This window comes from Lithobates pipiens, unplaced genomic scaffold (genome assembly GCF_037356315.1).
Source record: "Lithobates pipiens isolate NorthernLeopardFrog02 unplaced genomic scaffold, aLitPip1_a1.2 Scaffold_27, whole genome shotgun sequence".
NCBI classification, from domain to species: domain Eukaryota; kingdom Metazoa; phylum Chordata; class Amphibia; order Anura; family Ranidae; genus Lithobates; species Lithobates pipiens.
In genome coordinates this window covers 172,582,147-172,605,620 of record NW_027507788.1, presented here as the reverse complement: position 1 = coordinate 172,605,620, position 23,474 = coordinate 172,582,147, and the positions used below count along the sequence as shown (strand labels likewise).

At 42.6% G+C, this 23,474-nt stretch overlaps 1 protein-coding gene across 3 annotated transcripts in view; it reads right to left on the bottom strand.

The window, feature by feature from the left end:
• Positions 1-770: 770 nt before the first annotated feature.
• Positions 771-23,474, bottom strand: part of IGSF9B (immunoglobulin superfamily member 9B) — a 107,532-nt gene continuing 84,828 nt past the window's right edge. For 2 of the 3 annotated variants that reach the window (XM_077457902.1, XM_077457903.1), the window contains exons 19-20: positions 10,243-10,346; positions 771-7,902 (exon numbers count right to left, since the gene is read on the bottom strand). In XM_077457902.1, coding sequence (XP_077314028.1) covers positions 7,688-7,902; positions 10,243-10,346 — 319 coding nt within the window. In that variant the 3' untranslated portion in view covers positions 771-7,687. The remainder of the gene's footprint in view (positions 7,903-10,242; positions 10,347-23,474) is intronic. The other variant, XR_013263253.1, reaches the window with a different exon arrangement.

Genomic DNA, 23,474 nt, shown 5'->3' with positions numbered 1-23,474 from the left:
CTGGGAGGATTTCACCTGTCTCTCATTTACCTGGGTTCAAAACTTTATGTGTTGCTGGAAGAATGGCAGCTTGCTTCCTGTAGGAATGATTGAGCCCATTTGGTGAACACATTCAATAAGAAATATCTAGAAACTTTGGCACAATGTAGATTGAAGGTTGTCAGAGAGCACCAGAACTGGTCACCGGCAACAAAAGAAAACCTTGGATGAGCAGTGAAAGATAATGTGTCTATGAATAGCACCCTTCAATGTAAGACAAACCCTACCAGCTTATCACCTCTTCTCTACTGACAAGCTAAGGCTTCAACAGGTATATCTGAGATGGCATATGTGCTTCTGATGGCAATAAGGCACTGAAGGGGCACCAGCAGATCACCCCCTCCAGCTGCAGACCGCATTCTGCCCAGAGAGGTTAACCACACCTGGAATCTCTGCAATGCTCCGGAGACAGGTACCCCAATGTGCTTCTTCATAATGTCTCCCAATTCGTCACCTTCCAGCCACACATAGATGGACCCTAAAATAAAAATAGGGCGCTCGAATATCTTGCGGGTGGCAATAGTGGCACTCGCTCCTTGGCTGGTTTTGCACAGTACAGAATATTGAGGTGTCTGGTGATTAGGAAGGCAATAGGCCATCATATGAGTAAAGCTAGAAGCCAGGAGTCAGACACCTGAGCGACAATCATCTGAACTGTGAATCTGTGGAAGGTTTGACGGCACTGTAAGACAGACACCCTGCGGGCAACAGTCAGATGCCCCCCCCCCCCCCCCCCCCGTGATGTCACTTTACTGCTGTACAGCACGCAAGAGAAATGGTTTAGCCAGAGATCACCGAAATATTAATTGGCTATCTGGCTAGTCCTATGCACCAAAGAAACAACTGAAATGATAGCCAGACGTCTATAGCACCGACAGCCGATCCCGACCAGAGAGGAAGCGTGCTAATCTCCAGAGGGAATCAGATGACTCTGTCCACAGGGGCCAGTTACTACTCACAACTAGCCCTGTGGCTAGCAGCAGCTTGATAGAAAAATAAAAGATACTATATATAGATAAAGTCTCTTCCTCTCTCTCTCTCACTATATATATATTTCTCTATATAGATTTATATATATTATTCTTATATGTAGACTTTGATATTAGCACATAGAAACAACAAGAATACCTTCGGCCATGTAAAACAAGGAAAAGCTCCAAAGGATTAATAATGAACGGGTATGTACAAGATGAGCCCCGAGCAAGTGACCCTCTATCCACCACTAAGTAAGTTATGTGCCGAATCAAATCCAAAATGGTGCAGATATGGTCAGTAACATGACACGGTTTAAACTGTGCAGACAGGAACTATATGCACCATGTGTACATGACACTTACTACACTGTGCACACAGGACTTGTATGTACCACGTATACGTGACATGACCTACACTGTGCACGCTGGACTCATATGTACCATGTGTACATGACACAGTTCATCATGTAAGGGTAGCACCTCTCATAAGAGTTATCCGCTCTGTGGAAATATATATCGTCTGACAAAAAATTCTTATCCAGTGTCCGATTTTGCCGTGTCAAGACCTCGCAATATACACCGGGAGTGAACAGACCAAACTGTGAATTCAAACAGACCGAAGACAGATGAACGCAGGAGCTCTCTCCTGTCTCCTCACTGTGGTATACGGCAGATGGGTAACACCATCCAACAGCTGGAAACAACACATATCCATCTACTCTCACATCCCTGGACAGCCAAAATGACCCACAGATGGACACACAGATCACAGAAGTCTGCAGCTGTCTGTCCTTCCACCACTGACATTACTGCTGAAACCAGAGCACCGCTTCAATTAATACTACAGTACATTATAATAGGAAGGACGGAGAGACCATCAACAGGAACCCCAATTAACTCCACCAAACTCACAGCAAGATGAACATGAGTCTTTCAATGAGAAGGGAATCCTGGGAGACCTTCCCTAGAATGGATTGCAACAAGGAAGATGGCAAACGCTCCAATCAAACGTAATTCGCCACTCTGATCTGATGCCATTCACATTCACTGCTTAGATCTAATGCAGATCACAAGCCATCACTCTGTTCTAATGCCAATCGCAGCCACCACTCAAAACTAATTATATTGGCAGCTGCCACATAGATCTTTATGCCATTCAGAGCCGCCACTCAGATCTGACTCCATTCACAGCCATCACTAAGAACTAATGCCAATCGCAGCCAACATTCAGATATACAGTTATGCTCATTAGTTTACATACACCCAGCAGAGTTTGTAAAATGTTAGCTATTTTTGCTGCACCAACGCCACAAACGGCCCGCTTACAGCATGCTAAACATCAGCCTCAAAACTTCTGGAGTGATAACACCATAAGGCCTCTTTCGCACTGGGGCGGTATGGGCGTCGGTGGTAAAGCGGTGCTATTTTTAGTGCCGATTTACCGTCGATTTAGCAGCAGTATTCGGTCACTAGCGGGCCGGTTTTAACCCCCACTAGCGGCTGAAAAAGGATTCAAAGTGCCTCTGCAGCGGTGCTTTGCCGGCGGTATAGCCGCACTGCCCCATTGATTTCAATGGGTAGCAGCGGTTTAGGAGTGGTGAATACACCGCTCCAAAGATGCTGCTAGCAGGACTTTTTTTACCGCTCCAGTGTGAAAGCCCTCCGACTTTCACACTGGAGTGAAAAGAGAAGCTTTTTTAGGCGCTATTTTTAATGTTGTAGCACCTGAAAAACGTCTCAGTGTGAAAGGGGCCTAAATGAACGTAATGGTCACAACAATAAATGTTATGTTAGGAGAGAGTCAACAGGACCTTTGAAGAAGCACACCATCCCTAAAGTTAAGCATGGCCCTGGATCCCCTGCTGTTCTTGGGGCGTGTGAGCTACGGTGGCTACAGTTTGCATTCATCAGTCTAGAAAGCACACAGTTGGACTTTCCAACATGACAATGATCCAAAACAAGTTGACTTTTCAGTAGCTGAAGCAGAAAAAAAAGAAGGTACTGCAGTGGCCATCACAAACTCATTGATCCATGCTAGAAAGATCTCACACACACACACTTCATGGAATACAACCAAAAAATCTACAGGACCTGAAGGCTTTTTGCCAAGAAGAATGGGCGGCTTTGCTACATTAAAAAAAAGAGCTTCAATCATAATCATCACATGAGAAAATGAAGAGCCGTGTTCACAACTATCGCACATTATAGGCTGTTATTGGTGTTATTAAAGTCCTGTTTTTTTGTTTTTTTTTATAACAGAAATGTCATACTTACCTGCTCTGTGCAGTTGTTTTTCACAGAGCAAATCCTCCTTTTCTCGGGTCCCCCACCGACACCCTTGGGCCCCTCCCTCCTGCCAAGTCCCCCCAAAAACAAGCAGCTTGCTCTAGGGGCACCCAAGTAGACTCGCTCCCGAGCTGCAGCTCTGTGTGTCTATTCACACACACACACATCTGTGACTAGGCCCCGCCCCTCCCTTTTCTGATTGGCTCCCTGACTGTGATTGACAGCAGCTGGGGCCAATGGGCCCTGCTGCTGCCTCAGCCAATGAGGAGCGAGAGTCCCCTGAAAGACGAGACTCTTTTGCACATTGCTGGATCAAGATGGGGCTCATGTAAGTATTAAGTGGGTTTGGGGGCTACTGCACACAGAAGGTTTTTTTTATAGAATGAATGAAGATAAAAAAAAACAACCACTTTAAGACCATTTTATTATTTTCTGGTAAAGCTATGGTTTGTGCAATGATAGTGCTATTCCGTGATGCTTAACAATTTATTTTAAAGAATATGTTACTACAACACTTCATATTCTTGATATGTTTCTGCTGTACTATGTGCAGTGGAACCTTGGTTAACGAGTAACGCGGTTAACGAGCGTTGTGAAAGACAAGCAACTTTTTTCTTTAAATTCTGACTCGGTTTGCGAGTGTTGTCTCGCAAAACGAGAAGACTTCAAGCTAATGCGGTGTGCAATACCGCATTTGACCAGGTGTGGGGGGCGGGGGGAGGGGGCACCAGAGACACTTGGAACGGTTCGGAGCCGTTCGGAAAAACAAGGAAAGAACTTGTAAATACTCCATTTCCAAGTATTTCAGAGGCTCTCCGGCACCCCCCATCTCTGGCCACATGCGGTATTGCATGCAATAGAACTCAATGCGGAACAAATTATCTTCGTTTCCATTGACTTCTATGGTGAAACTCGTTTTGATATGCGAGTGCTTTGGAATACAAGCATTCTCCTGGAACGGATTATGTTCGTAATCCAAGGTTCCACTGTACTTGTATGAGAAAGTATCCTGTTCTTTGTGTTGCTTCCATTGTGTGAAATCCCTGCTGTTCCTGCCAGTCCCTCTGCTTTCCTATTAAAAAACTGACCACACTAAGGCCTCATGTACACTGCAGCTGCTAAACTGACATTTAGGAGCAGTTGGGCATTTTTTTTCTGAAGTCCCTGAATTCTCCTCTGTGTTATCTTATGTGTCCATGTACACATAGTCGTTTATAGGAGTTTACAGGCTGCTGAGTTTACTGCCATTTCTCTGAAAGCACAAAAACTGCTTTCAGGACAAGAGTTTACCAGCATTTAAAACGCCAAATGTGCATAAACGTGTCTAAACGTACCTAGCACTTTAGTACTTCAGCATTTATTCATTTTGATGGCCAGAAATAAATACAAATTCTGACCAATGAAATAAACTCCCAAACACCAAATGCTGCTAAACTTATCAAAACTGGTTTGAAAAAATGCAGCTTAGGTGCGTTTTAAAACAGATTTTCTCCTGTCAGGAGAAACAGCGTTTACAATAAGCGGTGTGCCTGAAGCCTAAGCGGGAGAACACAGTGTGGTCAGTTCTCTATCTATGCAGGGAACTCCAATGATGAGACGTGTCCTGACACCCCACCCTCTACACAGCCTTTAACTAGGGAAAATCAGTGTGCTGCTGTTTCTCCTCCAGCTCTTATGCAGCTGAGAACAGAGGGTATGTGATCACTTATAAAAAAAGGAAAAAAGGTGTTTATAATGGTTTTTTAAATCTATACACAAATGTTTTGCCTTTCATTTCTATTTTTTAACTGAATGGGTTGTTTTACAAGGTGTGCGTTTACAATCACTTTAATCATTTGTTTGGTCTTATCACTTTTTTAAAATTTTTATAAACTGCATTTCAAATTCTGCCAGGGGTATGTAAACTTATGAGAACAATTGTAGGTCTGTTTGCAGCTGCTACTCAGATTCAATGCCAATCACAGCCGCCACTTAGATCTAATACCATTTGCAGTCACCACTTAGATCTAATGCCAATCGCAACTTCCACTCAAGATTTAACCTCAATCACAGCCACCACTCAAATCTAACGCAGCTCTGACCCAGCCCCTTTCACTTTCATCAAACAAATACAAAATCTATCTCAACCAAAGGGGGATTTTACAGAAACGGTCTCATGTTTCAGGTTGTAGCTGCCTCTCAGATTGCCTCCTGTAATTATTCCTGCCAGGGGCAAGAATGGACCTGTGTCTACATCTGTATCAATCCATCCAAAGATAACACACGCCTGCATTCCATCTAATAACCAAATGACCTCATACTTATGAAACCTAGGAACACTTGGGACTGTGCTAGTGACCTCACATGGTGGACACGTCATCTTGTAGGAGCTATTTGAGGTTCTTTGGCGTTAATGGAACACCCAAAGCATTCATAATTTGTGGTCTGTTCATTCCAGGATTTACACACAACAGGTTCTTTTCATATTCGACATAAATTATCTAAAGAGGACAACTCTGCTAAGGAACAGCTGACCACATTAAGGACCGCGTGTGATGGATGTGGATGACAGATAGGCCCCTTCCCGTCACTGAGCAGTACTTTTATTTCTCTTCTGTATCGTTGGCACTAATATGGGTTTGTGAAAACCTTATGTGTTTGGAGTCACCTAGCTAATGGGACGGTCAGGCGTTCCATGTCAGCAGTCCTGGAAGAAGGTGACCCGGTGATACAAGACATTCTGGGAGGAAATGTGACAAAAGAGCTAAACCATCTGCAGCAGTTTCTGGAAATTATTGCTTACACGATTACCTCAAATATTCCCTCTGCCACAACCATCGCATTCCAACATCTGAGCTATCACAATAGCAGCTTATGGAGAATATCACATGCGATCTGTGGGACCTCCTGCCATATGATTCCGGCCCAGGAGGGCTTTATGCCCATTACATCATAAAGAAAAAAAAAGAGAAGCTTTTAAGAAAAGCAAAGGGCAACAAAAGAAGTTACAGAACAGCTTGTACTACTTCTTCATGTGCTTAAAGGTGACCTGTCATGACAAAAACTTAGAGGCCACCACTGATGGCCTCTCCTTTTCAAAACAGCAATTGGCTGACCTTCTGGCTTGGATATTTCGAACAAGGATGGAGATGAGGACTTCTTCTGACTTTCCTGATGTATTGACTTATTTCCGGTTAGTGACTCCGAAAGGAATAAACTAATGCCACGTACACACGACCAGACTTTTTGACAGCAAAGGTCCGACGGACTGAATTTGATCGCGTGTGGGCTTCATCGGACCTTTGCTTGCCAAAAAAGACTTTAGAAATAGAACAGGTTTTCCCGCCAGGCTGAGAAATCCGTTCGTGTGTACGCTAATCCGACGGACAAAAAACGATGCTAGGGCAGCTATTGGCTGCTGGCTATGAACTTCCTTATTCTAGTTCGGTCGTACGTCATCACGTTCAAATCCGTCGGACTTTGATATGATTGTGTGCGTCCGTTCATTCAGAAAGTCTGCCGGAACTCTGCTGAAAGTCCGTCGGAAAGACTGTCGGACCTAGTCCCTCAAAGACCGGTCGTGTGTACACGGCATTAGGAAAACAGCCAGGTGACCAACATTAAGTCAGCAATGTTTTTCTTATGACAGGTTTCCTTTAAAATGTATACCAAATTCCCCACACAGCATGACCACATGTGAACACCCCAGATAAGATCCCCTCTGTCGTGGCTGGCCCCTCCGGAGGTGGAGATGGGAGTGGGCTGCACTGCTAATGAAGGTTCTGGAGAAGCCAGCCACAATAAAAATAAATAAAATAAATAACAATAATGATTAAACACATGAATAGGTAGTGCAAACTAGATGGATGTCATTCAGCAGCTTTAGTGATGTCCTTCCCCAATAATACAAACATCTAATCAGTCTAATCCCTACACAATAAAATATATCATTTATGTCTAAATATTCTCTCTATGTACTGCGTAGTCAAGGCGCACCCATTAGCGGGTACACGTACAAACACATGTATACACAGACACGCCGTGGCATGTTCATGTAAACGGCTTGGCTAGATTCACAGCACGACTCTCTGCTACGGTTCACATAAAAACACCATTGGGTGGGTTGGGCTGTGAGACGTGGCTTTGTTCTCAGAGCTGCCACATGTGCTATGGTCATACAAAGTGCCAAGCTGTGACCAGCATGTGTGCCCCCACCAGCAGCCGTCTTAACACTGTACATGTTTGCAACATGTGAGGCTAAGTCTCTCCTCCGTGCACACACAGGGTTGGTGAGGTAGGAATGAACGCACAACTTGCTGCTCACATTTTTTTTTTTCAGAGGGAGGGTGGATTGTGTCAGCACCAAGAGACAGAAAGGGCCCATAATACAGGCCTCTCTCTAAGGATGGTCACAGAAGGGTGGCATGGCCGCTGGAATCGTCAGGCTCGGTGCTGGTCAGTATGGCAGCCCGGTCGTCAGACAGCGAACGGTGGCAAAGCTCATCCCTCAGAGCGGACAGGCGAGACAGTGGGTCTTGTCGAGATGGACGCTTCTTCCTACGAATGCAGCGAGTGTCAGTATACATGGCTGTGGCCGGCTGGTAGACCTGCGAGGTGGATCCATCTGGTGGAGAGAAGACAATGCACATTAATACACTGACTCCTTTCTAAACTATGTAACAGAGAAAAAGGAGATAAGAGGTGGCAGACTATATCACATGATGATCAGAAAGGGACCTGAAATAGACTACATTGCCAAAAGTATTGGGACACCTGCCTTTACACGCACATGAACTTTAATGGCATCCCAGTCGTAGTCTGTAAGGTTTAATATTGAGTTGGCCCACCCTTTGCAGCTATAACAGCTTCAACTCTTCTGGGAAGGCCGTCCACAAGGTTTAGGAGTGTGTCTATGGGAATGTTTGACCATTCTTCTAGAAGGGCATTTGTGAGGTCAGGCACAAGAAGGCCTGGCTCAAAGATTTTGTATCCGGTTGAGGTCTGGAGAGGGTTATGCAGTCCAGTCAAGATCTTCCACCCCAAACTCGCTCATCCATGTCTTTATGGACCTTGCTTTGTCATGTTGGAACAGGAAGGGGTCATCCCCAAAGGTTTCCCACAAATTGGGAGAATTAAATTGTCAAAAACATCTAAGTATGCTGACGCCTTAAGGGCCGGTTCACACAGGGGGCGACACGACTTGCCGTGCCGCGACCTGACAAGTCGCCCCCATTCTGTACAATGGAACCGTTCTAAGAGGAGCGACTCGAGTCGCTCCGACTCAGAAAAAAGGTTCCTGTACTACTTTTGGGCGACCTCGGGGCGACTTGCATTGACTTCTATACAGAAGTCATTTGCAAGTCGGCGCTGAGGTCGCGGCGAGGCAAATCGTGTCGCCTTGTGTCGCCCCCTGTGTGAACCGAGCCTAAGGCCGCGTACACACGCGCGGACTGTTGGCCCAACTTTGTCCGTCCAACAGTTTGAGCGAACAGTCCGCTCAAACTTAGCATGGACGGACATGGCCACACACGACGAACGAACAGTTTGCTGAAACCGTGCGCGATGACGTGAACGGCACGTACGACGGGACGCAAAATACGACGTCCTATACACTGCATTATAACTTTCGGCTTGAAAATCCTTTCTGAGCATGCGCGGAACTTAGTTTGACGAACAAGCCTACACACGGGCGGACTGTTCGTTGAAACAAGGTTTCAGCGGACAGTTTTTCGGAATTTCCGTAAAACCTTGTCCGTCCAACTGTCCGCTGAAACTGTCCGCTGAAAGCCCACACACGAGCGGACTGTCCGCCCAAACACTGTTCAGCGGACAAGGTTGGGCCAACAGTCCGCGCGTGTGTACGCGGCCTAAGAGTTCCCTTCATTGGAACTAAGGGGCCAAGCCCAACCCCTGAGAAACAACCCCACACCATAATCCCTCCTCCACCAAATGATTTGGACCAGTGCACAAAGCAAGGTCCATAAAGACATGGATGAGTGAGTTTGGGGTAGAGGAACTTGACTGGCTTGCACAGAGTCTTGACCTCAACCTGATAGGACACCTTTGGGATGAATTAGAGCAGAGACTGCGAGCCAGGCCTTCTTGTCCAACATCAGTGCCTGACCTCACAAATGTGCTTCTGGAAGAATGGTCAAACATTCCCATAAACACACTCCTCAACCTTGTGGACAGCTTTTCTAGAAGAGTCAAAGCTGTTATAGCTGCAATGGGTGGGGCAACTTTATACTGAACCCTATGGACTAAAGCCCCATACACACTATCAGATTTTCTGCTGATTTTTGTCTTCAGATTTACCAAAACCATGTAGTGCAAGGGCCTGCCTGATTGCATACACATTGAAACTCCTAAGGTTTGACCTCATATTATATGGTTTTGGTAAATCTCAAGGAGAAAATCTGATAGTGTGTATGGGGCTTTAAGCCTTGTACTCATGGTCAGATTATTGGACAAATTTGCATGTTTTTAGTTTGATGCCATCATAAAATTTTCTACCGACAGAATTCAATGTCAGAAGTGACATAATGTGTCGAATTGTTTTGTATGTGTTCTTTCATTTCTGAGCATGCCTAGTCTTGCTCTTCAGATTCATTTTGTGTTGTCAGAAAACCGTACTAATGAAAAGAAAATTGGACGTTGTGGTCGCATCAGACAAAAATTTTCAAGCCTGCACATGCAGTTTTTGTCATAATCGGCTGTCAAAAGCAGCATACTAACAATCAGAAAATCGGCAGATCCTTCGTCAGGCGAAGCTTATCTTCAGATTTTCCAACCTTGTGTACGGGCCTTAAGACTGGGATGTCATGTTCATGTAAAAGCAGGTGTCCCAATACTTTTGGCAATATAGTGTAGATAGAGGGAGCAGAAGAAGACATGTTGCTACAAGTAACAATGTTCTTTATGGGCAGTAAATTACACAGACAGCACCAAATTCAGCAGTTCTTACCAGAGTGCTTCCTGGATTTTGATCTGCCCTTGCTAGATTTTTTGGGCTTATGGATGCGGTCATCTATGACTTCAGACCTCTCAGGTACAGCAGCTAACCCAAGCCTGGAGGGGGAGAAGAGAGTGGTCAGAGCCATAGTGGGAGCAATCTGCCCCTTCACTGTCACCACATCACTGCCTTCATCCCATCTGAGCACATGTTAGTATGGAGTGCGCGGGGAGTGGGCGGCCAGGCGGAGACCCTTGTCAGCTAAATCAGTGGTCATCAACCCTGTCCTCAGGGCCCACTAACAGGCCAGGTTTTATGTATTACCTCGGGGAGATACAGACTAGAATACTGCAATCACTGAGTAGAAAATGATATCACCTGTCATGTATTTCAGTTTTTTTGCAAACCTGGCCTGTTAGTGGGTCCTGAAGACAGGGTTGATGACCACTGATCTAAATGACATCCTGCTAGGAAGTTCATACAATCACAAGGACCATCTACCTAAGACCCCATACACACTTTTAGATTTTCTACAGATTTTTGTCTTCAGATTTACCAAAACCATGTAGTACAAGGGCCTGCCTGATTGCATACAAGTTGAAACTCCTAAGGTTTGACCTCATATTATATGGTTTTGGTAAATCTGAGGACAAAAATCTGCAGAAAATCTAATAGTGTGTGTGCGGTTTAACAGTAGGCACTGCCACTACACATAACCAGATCACAGTAAGTCATTGCAAACAATCCAATTTCAGTCTTCTGAAGGTAAGGGTCACGTTTGGTCACTTTGAGTTACTGCACTTTACTTCATGCAATAATAAGTGTGGTGACTTGTAACTCCAAGGGGGAGGGATTCTCTCTCACACTTTTGCAGCCAATCACACAGCTTCATGCCAAACATCATCAATTTATTCTCTGATATCATTGGATGTCCATCTTGAGTTTATTCTCTGCTCTGTGTATTAATGTCATCCATTTATTATCACCGGGAGCTTGTCGGGGTCTATTTATAAAATTCCAAAACTAGTTAAAACTTTTCTTCATGGTTATTATGGATTTTAGATGTAGTTTGCTGAAAAAAACAAAACAAAACAAAAAAAAACACCACTGACCAACCAAATCAATTGGTTTACTTTTCACCATTTCAGCACTGATAACATTAAAGTGTTACTAAGCCCAGGACCCCGCATTCACTATATCTGGTCTCCCACCGTACACAGAACATGGAAATGCAATCGTTTTAGTAACTATAAACCGCTAATCATCAGCCGTATATAACAGTCTTGTTACTTCTATCAGTGTCCGGGTGAGCACTGGTTAAAGTTTGTAGGAGGAGTTTTCATTCTTCTCTGACTGTCCTATGAGGCCGCAGAACCCCTGACCCTCTGTCTGGACAGTGCTGATTAGCCCTGTGCTGATCATAAGCACCCTCCCAAAAAAAGGGGGGAAAAAATATAAAAAAAACCTCTCTAGCAATACACACCAAACTGAGGATGTGCAGAGTGCCCCCTAAGCTCTGTATTAGGAGATGGATTGGGGACTGTGGAAGAAGGGGAGGATCAGAGTAATCCACAGTGAGTATAACAAGCATGCTATTTACTACATATACAGGTTGGAAGGAAGAGGGAAAAAAAGACGCGCCAGACCAGACCTAGTGCAGCATTATTTTACTATAAAAATATATATAAATTGTTTGCCGTAAAAGATGCACTTACATAGTGATCAGTAGGAGGCTACAGTGTCCCGCAGTCTAATGGCGCTCGTGGTTTACACATCACGGGGATTCAAGCGCCTGTGTTATCCCTTGATGGATGTGACAAGCTTCCACCTATTGAGCATAATGTAAGTGCTTCTTTTACTGAAAACAACATGTATATATATTTTTATGATAAAATAATGCTGCCCTAGGATTGGCCTGGCACTTCTCTTTTTTGCTCTTCCTTCCAACCTCTCCAGTAGTCGGGGGCCCCAGCTCGTGCCTGAAGCGGCCTCGTCACCATCTGCAGGAATTACACCAGACACTCATTTAATAAAGGGACTCTCCCCCCAGAACACTGTTTCCAAACATTGACTTTCTTAAGGCCCATACACACGGTCGGACTTTTTGACAACAAACATGCAAATTAGCTGTTTTGGAGCAACATCCGACCATGTGTACATCGGACAAACTTTTTTGGTTTTCAACTGACTTTTGTTGGCTGTGCGAATGGACAAACTTTGTGGCAACAAAAGTCCGATGGCGCAAAGTCTGATCGTGTGTACAGAAAACCATAGGACTTTTGTACAAAGTACAAACAGGCATGCTCAGAACCAATGCAAAAGATCAGATAACAATACAGAAGTTGACCAAAGGTGGCGGTAAAGAGCAAAATAAAACGTGATTTGGTGAAAGTTAGCTGAAAAAGTCCTGCTGTGTGTATGCAATACAAGTTCTCGGCCGACGCCCTTTGTACAAAAATCCACAGGAAAGTTTGTACAAAGTCCGATCGTGTGTCATGGCTTTACTCTCAGAACTTTTAACCACACCTTTTATATATACTTACGGTATATACTTCTCTGATGCACTAACCAGGCACCAGAGTGCGTCCAGCATTCACCACTCTTTTCACCTATTATTGTCCTGTACACACGGTCGGACATTCCAATGACAAAATCCGTCTGATTTTTTTTCTGACAGATTTTGGCCCAAACTTGTCTTGCGGAAAATCCGATCGTTCAGAACGGGGTGATGTAAAACACGTACGACGGGACTATAAACGTGCCAGTAGCCAATAGCTTTTGTCTCGTAATTTATTCTGAGCATGCATGGCACTTTGTGCTTCGGATTTGTCTACACACAATCGTAATTTAAACGATTGGATTTTGTTGTCGGAAAATTTTGGATCCATCTCTCAAACTTTGTGTGTCGGAAATTCGGACGGAAAAAGTCAGATGGAGCCTACACATGTTCGGATTTTCTAACAAGATCTGATCGCACATTTTCCGTCGGAAAGTCCAGCCGTGTGTACAGGGTATTAGGCTTTTTAGAGTTTTTATGTGTGTTGTTTGTTTTTATTTAATTTTACTACATGTACAGATTGAATTTACTGGTGCAAGTGCAAATGATATTTTCTGCTGAGATGAAAAACATTTATTTGGTCAATTAACCAATTAAGGACCGCCTCCTGCAGATATACGTCGGCAGAATGGCACGGCTGGGCACAAGCACGTACTGGTACGTTCCTCTTTAAGTGCCCAGCCGTGCGTCGGGTGAGCTCCGTGGCCGCGGGACCAGCGGACCCGATCGCCGCTGGTGTCCCGCGATCGGGTCACAGAGCTGAAGAACGAGGAGAGGTCTGTGTAAACAAACCTCTCCCCGTGCTTCCTACTGTGGATGTCACCGATCACCTCTTCCCTTTTATAGGAAAAGACGATCAGTGGCGTCACATGCCAGGCCACTCCCCCCTACAATAAAAAAAAAACACATAACGTCATACATAACACCTACACTGCCCCCTAGTGGTTAACTCCTTCACTGCCAGTGTTATTTACACAGGAATCAGTGCATTTAAATAACACTGATTGCTGTATAAATGACAATGGTCCCAAAAATGTGTCAAAAATGTCCGATGTGTCCGCCATAATGTCGCAGTCACAATAAAAATCGCTGATCGCCGCCATTACTAGTAAAAAAAAAATTATTAAAATGCTATAAAACTATCCCCTATTTTGTAAATGCTATAACTTTTGCGCAAACCAATCAATAATCGCTAATTGCGTTTTTTTTTTTACCAAAAATATGTAGAAGAATACGTATCGGCCTAAACTGAGGGAAAAAAATGTTTTATATATATTTTTTGGGGATATTTATTATAGCAAAAAGTTAAAAATATTAAAAAATTTTTTTTTCCAAAATTGTCGCTCTATTTTCGTTTATAGCGCAAAATATAAAAAACGCAGAGGTGATCAAATAGCACCAAAAGAAAGCTCTATTTGTGGGAAAAAAAGAACTGCAATTTTGTTTGGGAGCCACGTCGCACGACCGCACAATTGTCAGTTAAAGTGACGCGGTGCCGAATCGCAAAAAGGGGCCTGGTCCTTTGGCTGCAAATTGGTCCGGGGCTTAAGTGGTTAATGTACACTAATGTAATGAAACAGTACACAGACACTGTATACAATTATATAGTGAATGGAATAGTTTAGTTTGAGGAATTTGGTGTGCTGGTCACAGAATATGTGCAACGGCAGTGTAGACAGGGCTTTTGTTGACTGAATGAGTGGATGACTTATGAGACATCAACACTCCGGACATCTCAATGCGATGCAAGTTTGTATTTATTTCTTAATAGATGGTGGGGGTTATTTACCTAAGGCAGTCGCTCTAAATCTAAAGGGGTAGATCTGAAATGAGGGGAAGCTCTGCTGATTTTATCATCCGATCATGTGCAAGCTAAAATGCAGTTTTTTATTTTCCTTCCATGTCCACCTCGGATCTACAGCAACTTTACTTCCAAGTGCACATTCAGTGCACTTTCAAATGCACTAGTAGTGCAAAGTGGATTTTCCTTTAGTAAATAACCCCCGATGCTAGCCAGTCAGGTGAAAATCCTCACTGATGGACTACAATGTACGTAGTAATGGTACTTTTTGCCAAAAACTGCAAGGACCAGCTGTTAATGTGAATATGTTGATTTCTGTTGTTATTAACCACTTGACCTTCAGAAGATTTACCCCCCTTCATGACCAGGCCAATATTTGCAATACGGGACTGCATTACTTTAACTGACAGTTGCGTGGTCGCGCGACACTGTAACCATATCAAATATATCATCATTTATTTAAGGTACCCATATAGCGCTGTCAATTTATGCAGTGCTTCACATACATTGCACACTCACATCGGGCCCTACCCTCAAGCAGCCCCCAATCCAAGGTTCCCAACTCACATTCATATAATAGGGCCAATTTTGGACAGAAGCCAATTAACCTACCAGCATATAAACAAAAAAGTCAGTGCTACTACACATACATCACATAGATAGCAGAGTTCCCAGGTGCTCGATCCACAGTGATTGGCTGAGTAGGGAAATGAGGGAAAGATGATCCGCACTCCGGTGATTGCTCTTAAAAAATGTAGTATTTATTAACAAGCCACAGTGACCAAACGCAAATAAGAAAGGTTGACGCGTTTCAGCCTATAAGGCCTTAGCTGGTCTCGCAGCCACGGAGCTCAGGACCGGGTCAGGAGTGCTCCGCCGGCGGCACACTCCCGACCCATGGCTGGGAACTTAAAGTGCAACGTACAGGTACGTGCTTATGCCCAGCCGTGCCATTCTGCCGACGTACATCGACTTGAGGTGGTCCTTGAGTGGTTAAGGCGGTATGGGCTCTCTCCAGGCATGCCTGCCCTTAACCTATCCATTGATAGATGTGCTCCTACTATGGAGGCTCTGGACATTTAAAATTAGGACCACAGTTTATACAGAGGTCACATGGCATGGGCACTGTGGTTTACACTTATATTTACAAATGCGTGCAAACTTAACCCCCCGTAAAATGTTAGACAGGGCCAATTTGGTTGTTTTGCAGGCTGGTCAGTAAGTGTGCTAGGAAATCTTTTGTCTGTGATGTGCATTGCCCTTCTATGTGCACCTTTCTGCAAAGGCCAGTCATAGATTGGGGTGGATGCCACTTTTTTCTACATGTTACTGGCAACAACTGTGGGTATAGGATTGGGTATATGGGATTGTATGATAGTTTTTATTTATTTATTTTTATTTTTTATGGTTGAACTAGATGGACTTGTGTCTTTTTTTCAACCTGACTATGTAACAAGACCATTTAAATTTAGGACACTGTTCAAATATCTCCAGAAACCTAAGAGAACCCCCATGTACCAGGCTGGCACCAGTAAGATTTTCTATGGATATGGCACCCCAATCCCTGCATTTGCAATTTGAATGACCTTGCTCTTGAGATGTAGCATGGCCTGACAGGGAGAATACAGACAATCAAAGAGTGTCAGAAATGAATTTTCTTTAGTGGTTTATGAAGGTGAATTCATCAGAAGGTTGCTTCTGTCTGTGTACAGGGACACCTTTTCATCTGACCCCATAGAATGAAAGTGAACCTCGTGTAAGCCCCTGCATCCTTCCAAAACCTTGACAATGGTGGAGAGTAAGGTCAGGAGGGGACGACACATTAAAGGGAGCATGTTTGCTGATATCCCAAAGAACACATATTATATACATTGGTGGCAAACATTGTGGCCACTTTTGGAAATTGTAATGTTTTGCAACTTTGCTGGCTGATAGGAAATTTTATTTTGCACCAAATGCAAATGTTTACATATCGGTTAAAAGGCAATTTAATGCTAAATTCAATAATAAAAAATAAAAAAAACACAATTCAAATATATGCATTACACAAAGAGTTATGCTTACTTTAGTTTAAAAAAGAAACATACGTGCGAAGACCAGGCCTTTCCTGACACTTATTGTTTATGTAAAAATCTGCTTTTTTGCTAGAAAATTACTTCGAACCCCCAAACATTATAGATTATTTTTTTTAAATCAGTTACTCTAGAGACAAAAATGGCGGGTTTTGCAATTATTTTATGTCACACAGCATTTGTGCAGCGTTTTTTTTTTTGGGGATAAAAAAGTTCACCTTTTGTAACATGCTACATCCATATTAACCCCCCTGATGGTATTCCCGAGTCTGACTCGGGGTGGATTTTTTATACCAAGAGCGGTATCCCCGAGTCAGACTCGGGACTGCATCGCTGGATCCAGGAGGACGTTTACTCACCTTCTCCCTCGGATCCAGCGTTGTCTCCCCGCTGTACGAGCGAGCCGTGTCTCGCTCGATGCATTACATCGCTGATCTCCGTGCCCTGCGAGCGTTGCGATGCACGGGCACGGAGATCGGCGCCAAATTCAAAAAGTGAAACAAACAGTAAACATACAGTATAATGTAATCTTACAGATTACATTGCTGTATGTAAATATTTCACATCCCCGTTGTCCCTAGTGGTCTGCCCAGTGTCCTGCATGCAGTTTTATATAATAAAAACTGTTCTTTATGCCTGGAAACTGGAGATTGCCCATAGCAACCAAAACTGTCACTGTACATCAAAAATGATTTTAGACCAGCTAGAAAACAGCGATAATAAATTAGAATCACTCGCAGAATTGAGGGATAGCGATTTGTGGGGAGATCCGTCATCAAATACTGAAAAGTAATGACAGTGACAATTCTGCAACTGAGCACATTTCTGTGTTTTTGATTTGCTTACATTATTGAATCATTTCTATTATTGTTATATTATTATTTGGTACAATTATTTATAATTATTTATTATATTATAATTTATGATTTAATTTTTCAAACTTTATCATACCCGGGGATGTCTGCTAGACTCTGGTTTGGACAGATTTAAGAGAGTTATTCCTAAGAATTGCAGGACTACAATATAAAACGCCAAATTTTCATGCAAAATAATTGTACCGCTTTTAGCACCTAAAATCCGAAATAATCGTACCGCCAGGGAGGTTAAAGGTGTAACAGGTTATGAGCAGACCGGCCCCCGCACCTCCCTGATCCTTTCCCTGATTCTTTCCCTGCTAGCTGGCACAATAAAAAAAAAAAAAAAAAGACGTGGCCAAGCAGGGCGCTGCCCACCCAGCCGCGTCGCTGTTTGACAAGGCTCTGTTCATGGAAAACGACAAGGTCCAGCAGCCTTTGCGGCTGTCGGCTTGTAGTTTTCTGTACACTCGCTACTTTACATTGTAGCAAAGTGTCATTTCTTCAGTGTTGTCACATGAAAAGATATAATAAAATATATACAAAAATGTGAGGGGTGAGACACTGTGTGTGTATGTGTGTGTGTGTGTGTGTAGAATATATATAATGTGTGGGGATGCAAAGTGATTGTCAAGCGAAAAAGTTGATTTTTACATGTAAACAAAGTTTCAGGAAAGGCCTGGTCTTCACATGTCTGTTTCTTTTTTAGACTAAAGTAAGGATAACTTTTTGTATTGCATATATTTGATTTCTGTTCTTTTATTGAATTCAGCATTAAAATTGTCTTTATGTTGGTATATAAACATTTGTATTTGGTGCAAAATAAAATTTCCTATGAGGCTCCTTTCACACTTGTGAGACCCCAAGTCGCAGGACATGTGAAATGCCATGTATCTCTATGAGAGCTGTTCCAATTGACACTACTGAAGTTTCTGCGACTTCAGAAAAGGTTCCTGCAATACTTTGACACAACTTCAATGCCAGAGTGTGTAAAGCCCCATACACACGATCAGTTTTCCTGCTGAGTTTTTCCTTCAGGTTTACCAAAACCATTAAACAAAAATCTGCGAGGTGAATGGATCAATCAATTCACCCGTAGAAAAAACAGCGCATAATACTTCATAAAAAAAGAAAAAATTATATGTGATTTGTGCTAATACGAACTATGGAAAAAACATTTAAATCTTCCCAAATGCAGTCATACACACTAAGTATTGTCCATGAACACTGTCCATATATCCAAATTAGGCTGAGTGATTGGGATAGTTTCAGGAAAAAAAGTTGAAACGAGATATCTATTTCAGTCCATCAACAGACAATAGAATTAAAGGTCAAAACTGAAACAAAGTGTCCTGGTACAAATCACAGGGAGTGTACGATGCAATCCTTCCTTAACATGATTATACTTCCACTAGTATAATGCAGTAATCCCGAATTTACTGGGGTGCAATCTCAAGGATGAGGTGACCCCCCTTAGTAATATTCTTACCAGATATGCCTGGTTACATAGGCTCTCAGAAATTACTCCTCATCGGTTCGATCTCATCAGCTTCATAAGCGCCAGGTAATACACGATCGGATGTGCTTGGTTACACGGGCTCTCAGATGTTACTCATCGGCTGGATCTCATCCACTGCATAAGTGTCGGGTGATTCAAGATCTCCGAAAGAAGCAATTACGGGAAAACAAACATAGCGTGATACTGTCTTATAAAAACACGATTTATTTAAGTAAAAATGTTGCACTCACACAAAATTAATTCTTTAAGGCATTGATTCATTCAGCGTGCATAGTTCTTAACCACAGTCTCGGGGGAAGTAATAGCATCAGCCGCTAATGGCCGTCACCACTTAGTAGCTCACGGTTAAAGCTGTGCGTCTCTTCCTCCCTCCTGTCAGTTCCTCTATGCTGCAAACATGTGCTACCACCCTGACGCGTTTCGTCGTATTGACATCATCTGAGGGTGGAGGCAATCAGTCCTGACTACTCTTTAATACGTGCGGTATTAACCCTTCGTAAGCATGTATAGATATATAGTGATTAATCCACCTATGTTATGTACGCTGCTCTCTTTACAGGATACCTGTCAGAGGCTTTCATAAATGATGTTTTTGAAAGAACCATTTCATTATACAGAAGGTATAGAAATTGAAATATTGAGAATTAGGTGAATTCAAAACATAGATTAAAAAATAGATTAAAACATCAGGAGAGTTAAAAGCAAAATTACAGATAAAAACCAAAAACGATCATATTCCCCTCACACACTATACCGATATGGCCATGTCGGATTTCTGATAATATGCTAATCTGCTAACGATCGCAATGTTTGCAAAATCCGGCGCATATATCCCAATGACTTTTATTTCTTTAAAACAGGGAATTCCCATCCCGTTGATCTAGATGCTCTAGGTTTGGACGATCAATTTTATTGTACAGGGAAATACATAAAGAGAACGGATTCGCAACCTTTTATAGCCTGTCTCATATTTTTTCTGCTAATGGGGTCATGAAAAAGCCTCGACTGTAACTGACTTGTGTTCACACGCTCTTCATACAGATAGAGGCAAGTCGTCCACTACAAGGCTCCCATTGAGACCATCGTTAATACGATGAATGGGCTATACACAGCACGATCTCTGTGATGCGACGGGGATTTTTTTCTGACTCTTATTGGCTGGTTCCAGTGCCGCTATTCTCAATCTGCTTTACATGCGACGTTATGGCTTATGTATTGTGCATGCGACGTTATAGCTTATATCTATATATGGCATTATATACTTATGTGGTTAAGAAAAAGGTAAAATACATTTAAGATTATAATGAAACAAACTTACTACCTATCTCTGTTAATTAACTCATTATGGTGAAAATTACCACATATTAGAGGGCAATAGCATCCAAAGGCCGTAAACTTATGCGTTTATCGGTCAGCCTATATTTAGGCCGACTTGCCTAAAGTATGGATTTATCTTATATATTTTCCAGGAATGTGTTTATAAATAATTTTTAAAATAATTTTTAAAAACTCTACTGAACTCAGCATGGATGTATAATACTACCCATATTTACACTACCATCCCTCAAGAAGATTGAGGGATGGTAGTGTAAATATGGGTAGTATTATACATCCATGCTGAGTTCAGTAGAGTTTTTAAAAATTATTTTAAAAATTATTTATAAAAATTATTTTTAATAAACACATTCCTGGAAAATATATAAGATAAATCCATACTTTAGGCAAGTCGGCCTAAATATAGGCTGACCGATAAACGCATAAGTTTATGGCCTTTGGATGCTATTGCCCTCTAATATGTGGTAATTTTCACCATAATGAGTTAATTAACAGAGATAGGTAGTAAGTTTGTTTCATTATAATTTTAAATGTATTTTACCTTTTTCTTAACCACATAAGTATATAATGCCATATATAGATATAAGCTATAACGTCGCATGCACAATACATAAGCCATAACGTCGCATGTAAAGCAGATTGAGAATAGCGGCACTGGAACCAGCCAATAAGAGTCAGAAAAAAATCCCCGTCGCATCACAGAGATCGTGCTGTGTATAGCCCATTCATCGTATTAACGATGGTCTCAATGGGAGCCTTGTAGTGGACGACTTGCCTCTATCTGTATGAAGAGCGTGTGAACACAAGTCAGTTACAGTCGAGGCTTTTTCATGACCCCATTAGCAGAAAAAATATGAGACAGGCTATAAAAGGTTGCGAATCCGTTCTCTTTATGTATTTCCCTGTACAATAAAATTGATCGTCCAAACCTAGAGCATCTAGATCAACGGGATGGGAATTCCCTGTTTTAAAGAAATAAAAGTCATTGGGATATATGCGCCGGATTTTGCAAACATTGCGATCGTTAGCAGATTAGCATATTATCAGAAATCCGACATGGCCATATCGGTATAGTGTGTGAGGGGAATATGATTGTTTTTGGTTTTTATCTGTAATTTTGCTTTTAACTCTCCTGATGTTTTAATCTATTTTTTAATCTATGTTTTGAATTCACCTAATTCTCAATATTTCAATTTCTATACCTTCTGTATAATGAAATGGTTCTTTCAAAAACATCATTTATGAAAGCCTCTGACAGGTATCCTGTAAAGAGAGCAGCGTACATAACATAGGTGGATTAATCACTATATATCTATACATGCTTACGAAGGGTTAATACCGCACGTATTAAAGAGTAGTCAGGACTGATTGCCTCCACCCTCAGATGATGTCAATACGACGAAACGCGTCAGGGTGGTAGCACATGTTTGCAGCATAGAGGAACTGACAGGAGGGAGGAAGAGACGCACAGCTTTAACCGTGAGCTACTAAGTGGTGACGGCCATTAGCGGCTGATGCTATTACTTCCCCCGAGACTGTGGTTAAGAACTATGCACGCTGAATGAATCAATGCCTTAAAGAATTAATTTTGTGTGAGTGCAACATTTTTACTTAAATAAATCGTGTTTTTATAAGACAGTATCACGCTATGTTTGTTTTCCCGTAATTGCTTCTTTCGGAGATCTTGAATCACCCGACACTTATGCAGTGGATGAGATCCAGCCGATGAGTAACATCTGAGAGCCCGTGTAACCAAGCACATCCGATCGTGTATTACCTGGCGCTTATGAAGCTGATGAGATCGAACCGATGAGGAGTAATTTCTGAGAGCCTATGTAACCAGGCATATCTGGTAAGAATATTACTAAGGGGGGTCACCTCATCCTTGAGATTGCACCCCAGTAAATTCGGGATTACTGCATTATACTAGTGGAAGTATAATCATGTTAAGGAAGGATTGCATCGTACACTCCCTGTGATTTGTACCAGGACACTTTGTTTCAGTTTTGACCTTTAATTCTATTGTCTGTTGATGGACTGAAATAGATATCTCGTTTCAACTTTTTTTCCTGAAACTATCCCAATCACTCAGCCTAATTTGGATATATGGACAGTGTTCATGGACAATACTTAGTGTGTATGACTGCATTTGGGAAGATTTAAATGTTTTTTCCATAGTTCGTATTAGCACAAATCACATATAATTTTTTCTTTTTTTATGAAGTATTATGCGCTGTTTTTTCTACGGGTGAATTGATTGATCCATTCACCTCGCAGATTTTTGTTTAATATTTTCTAGTGGTTTTATTGATTTAATACCTTTTAGAACAGCTGCTTAAATTCCACAGTTCCCAGGTAGAAAGCATATTCTTTGATGCTAAGCGCCTTTTATTTGCATAGTTAACGGGCGGAGGTTATCCTAAGCAAAGGTGCACAGTTTACCAAAACCATGTAGTAGAAGGGCCTGCCTGATTACATACACATTGAAACTCCTAAGGTTTGACCTCATATTATATGGTTTTGGTAAATCTGAAGGAAAAACTCAGCAGAAAAATTGATAGTGTGTATGGGGCTTTAGAGTTTTATAAAAACTTTGAAGTCAGCTATTGTGAAAGGAGCCTAATGCCTCATACACACGATCAAACAAGTCCGCCAGACAATTCGACCGTGTGTAGGCTCCGGCGGACATTTTTTACCCAAAAGTCCGGCGGCCTAAGAAAGTAGTTTTGCACTCCAATCTTTCTGCCGGACTCGCATTTCGGCGGACAGTACGGCCATGTGTGTGCCAGTCCGCCGTACTTTTGAAATGAACTGACTTTTCCTGCCTAGAGAAAAGTCCGCTCATTTTGAGCACGGCTTCAGGTAGCCAGGACCAGCAAAAGAGGCGTCGCTGGCTCCGTCACCTGGTATGGACTTAAAGGGGAATTCCCTACGCCGAAAAATCTGCGTGGGGGTCCCCCCCTAGGTCCATATCAGACCCTCCAAGCACGCTACCCGGTCAACCAGGAAAGCGGGTGGGGACGAGCGAGTGCCCCCACCCCCCTCCTGAGCCGTACCAGGCCCCCCACCCCAAAGCACCTTGTCCCCATGTTGATGAGGACAAGGG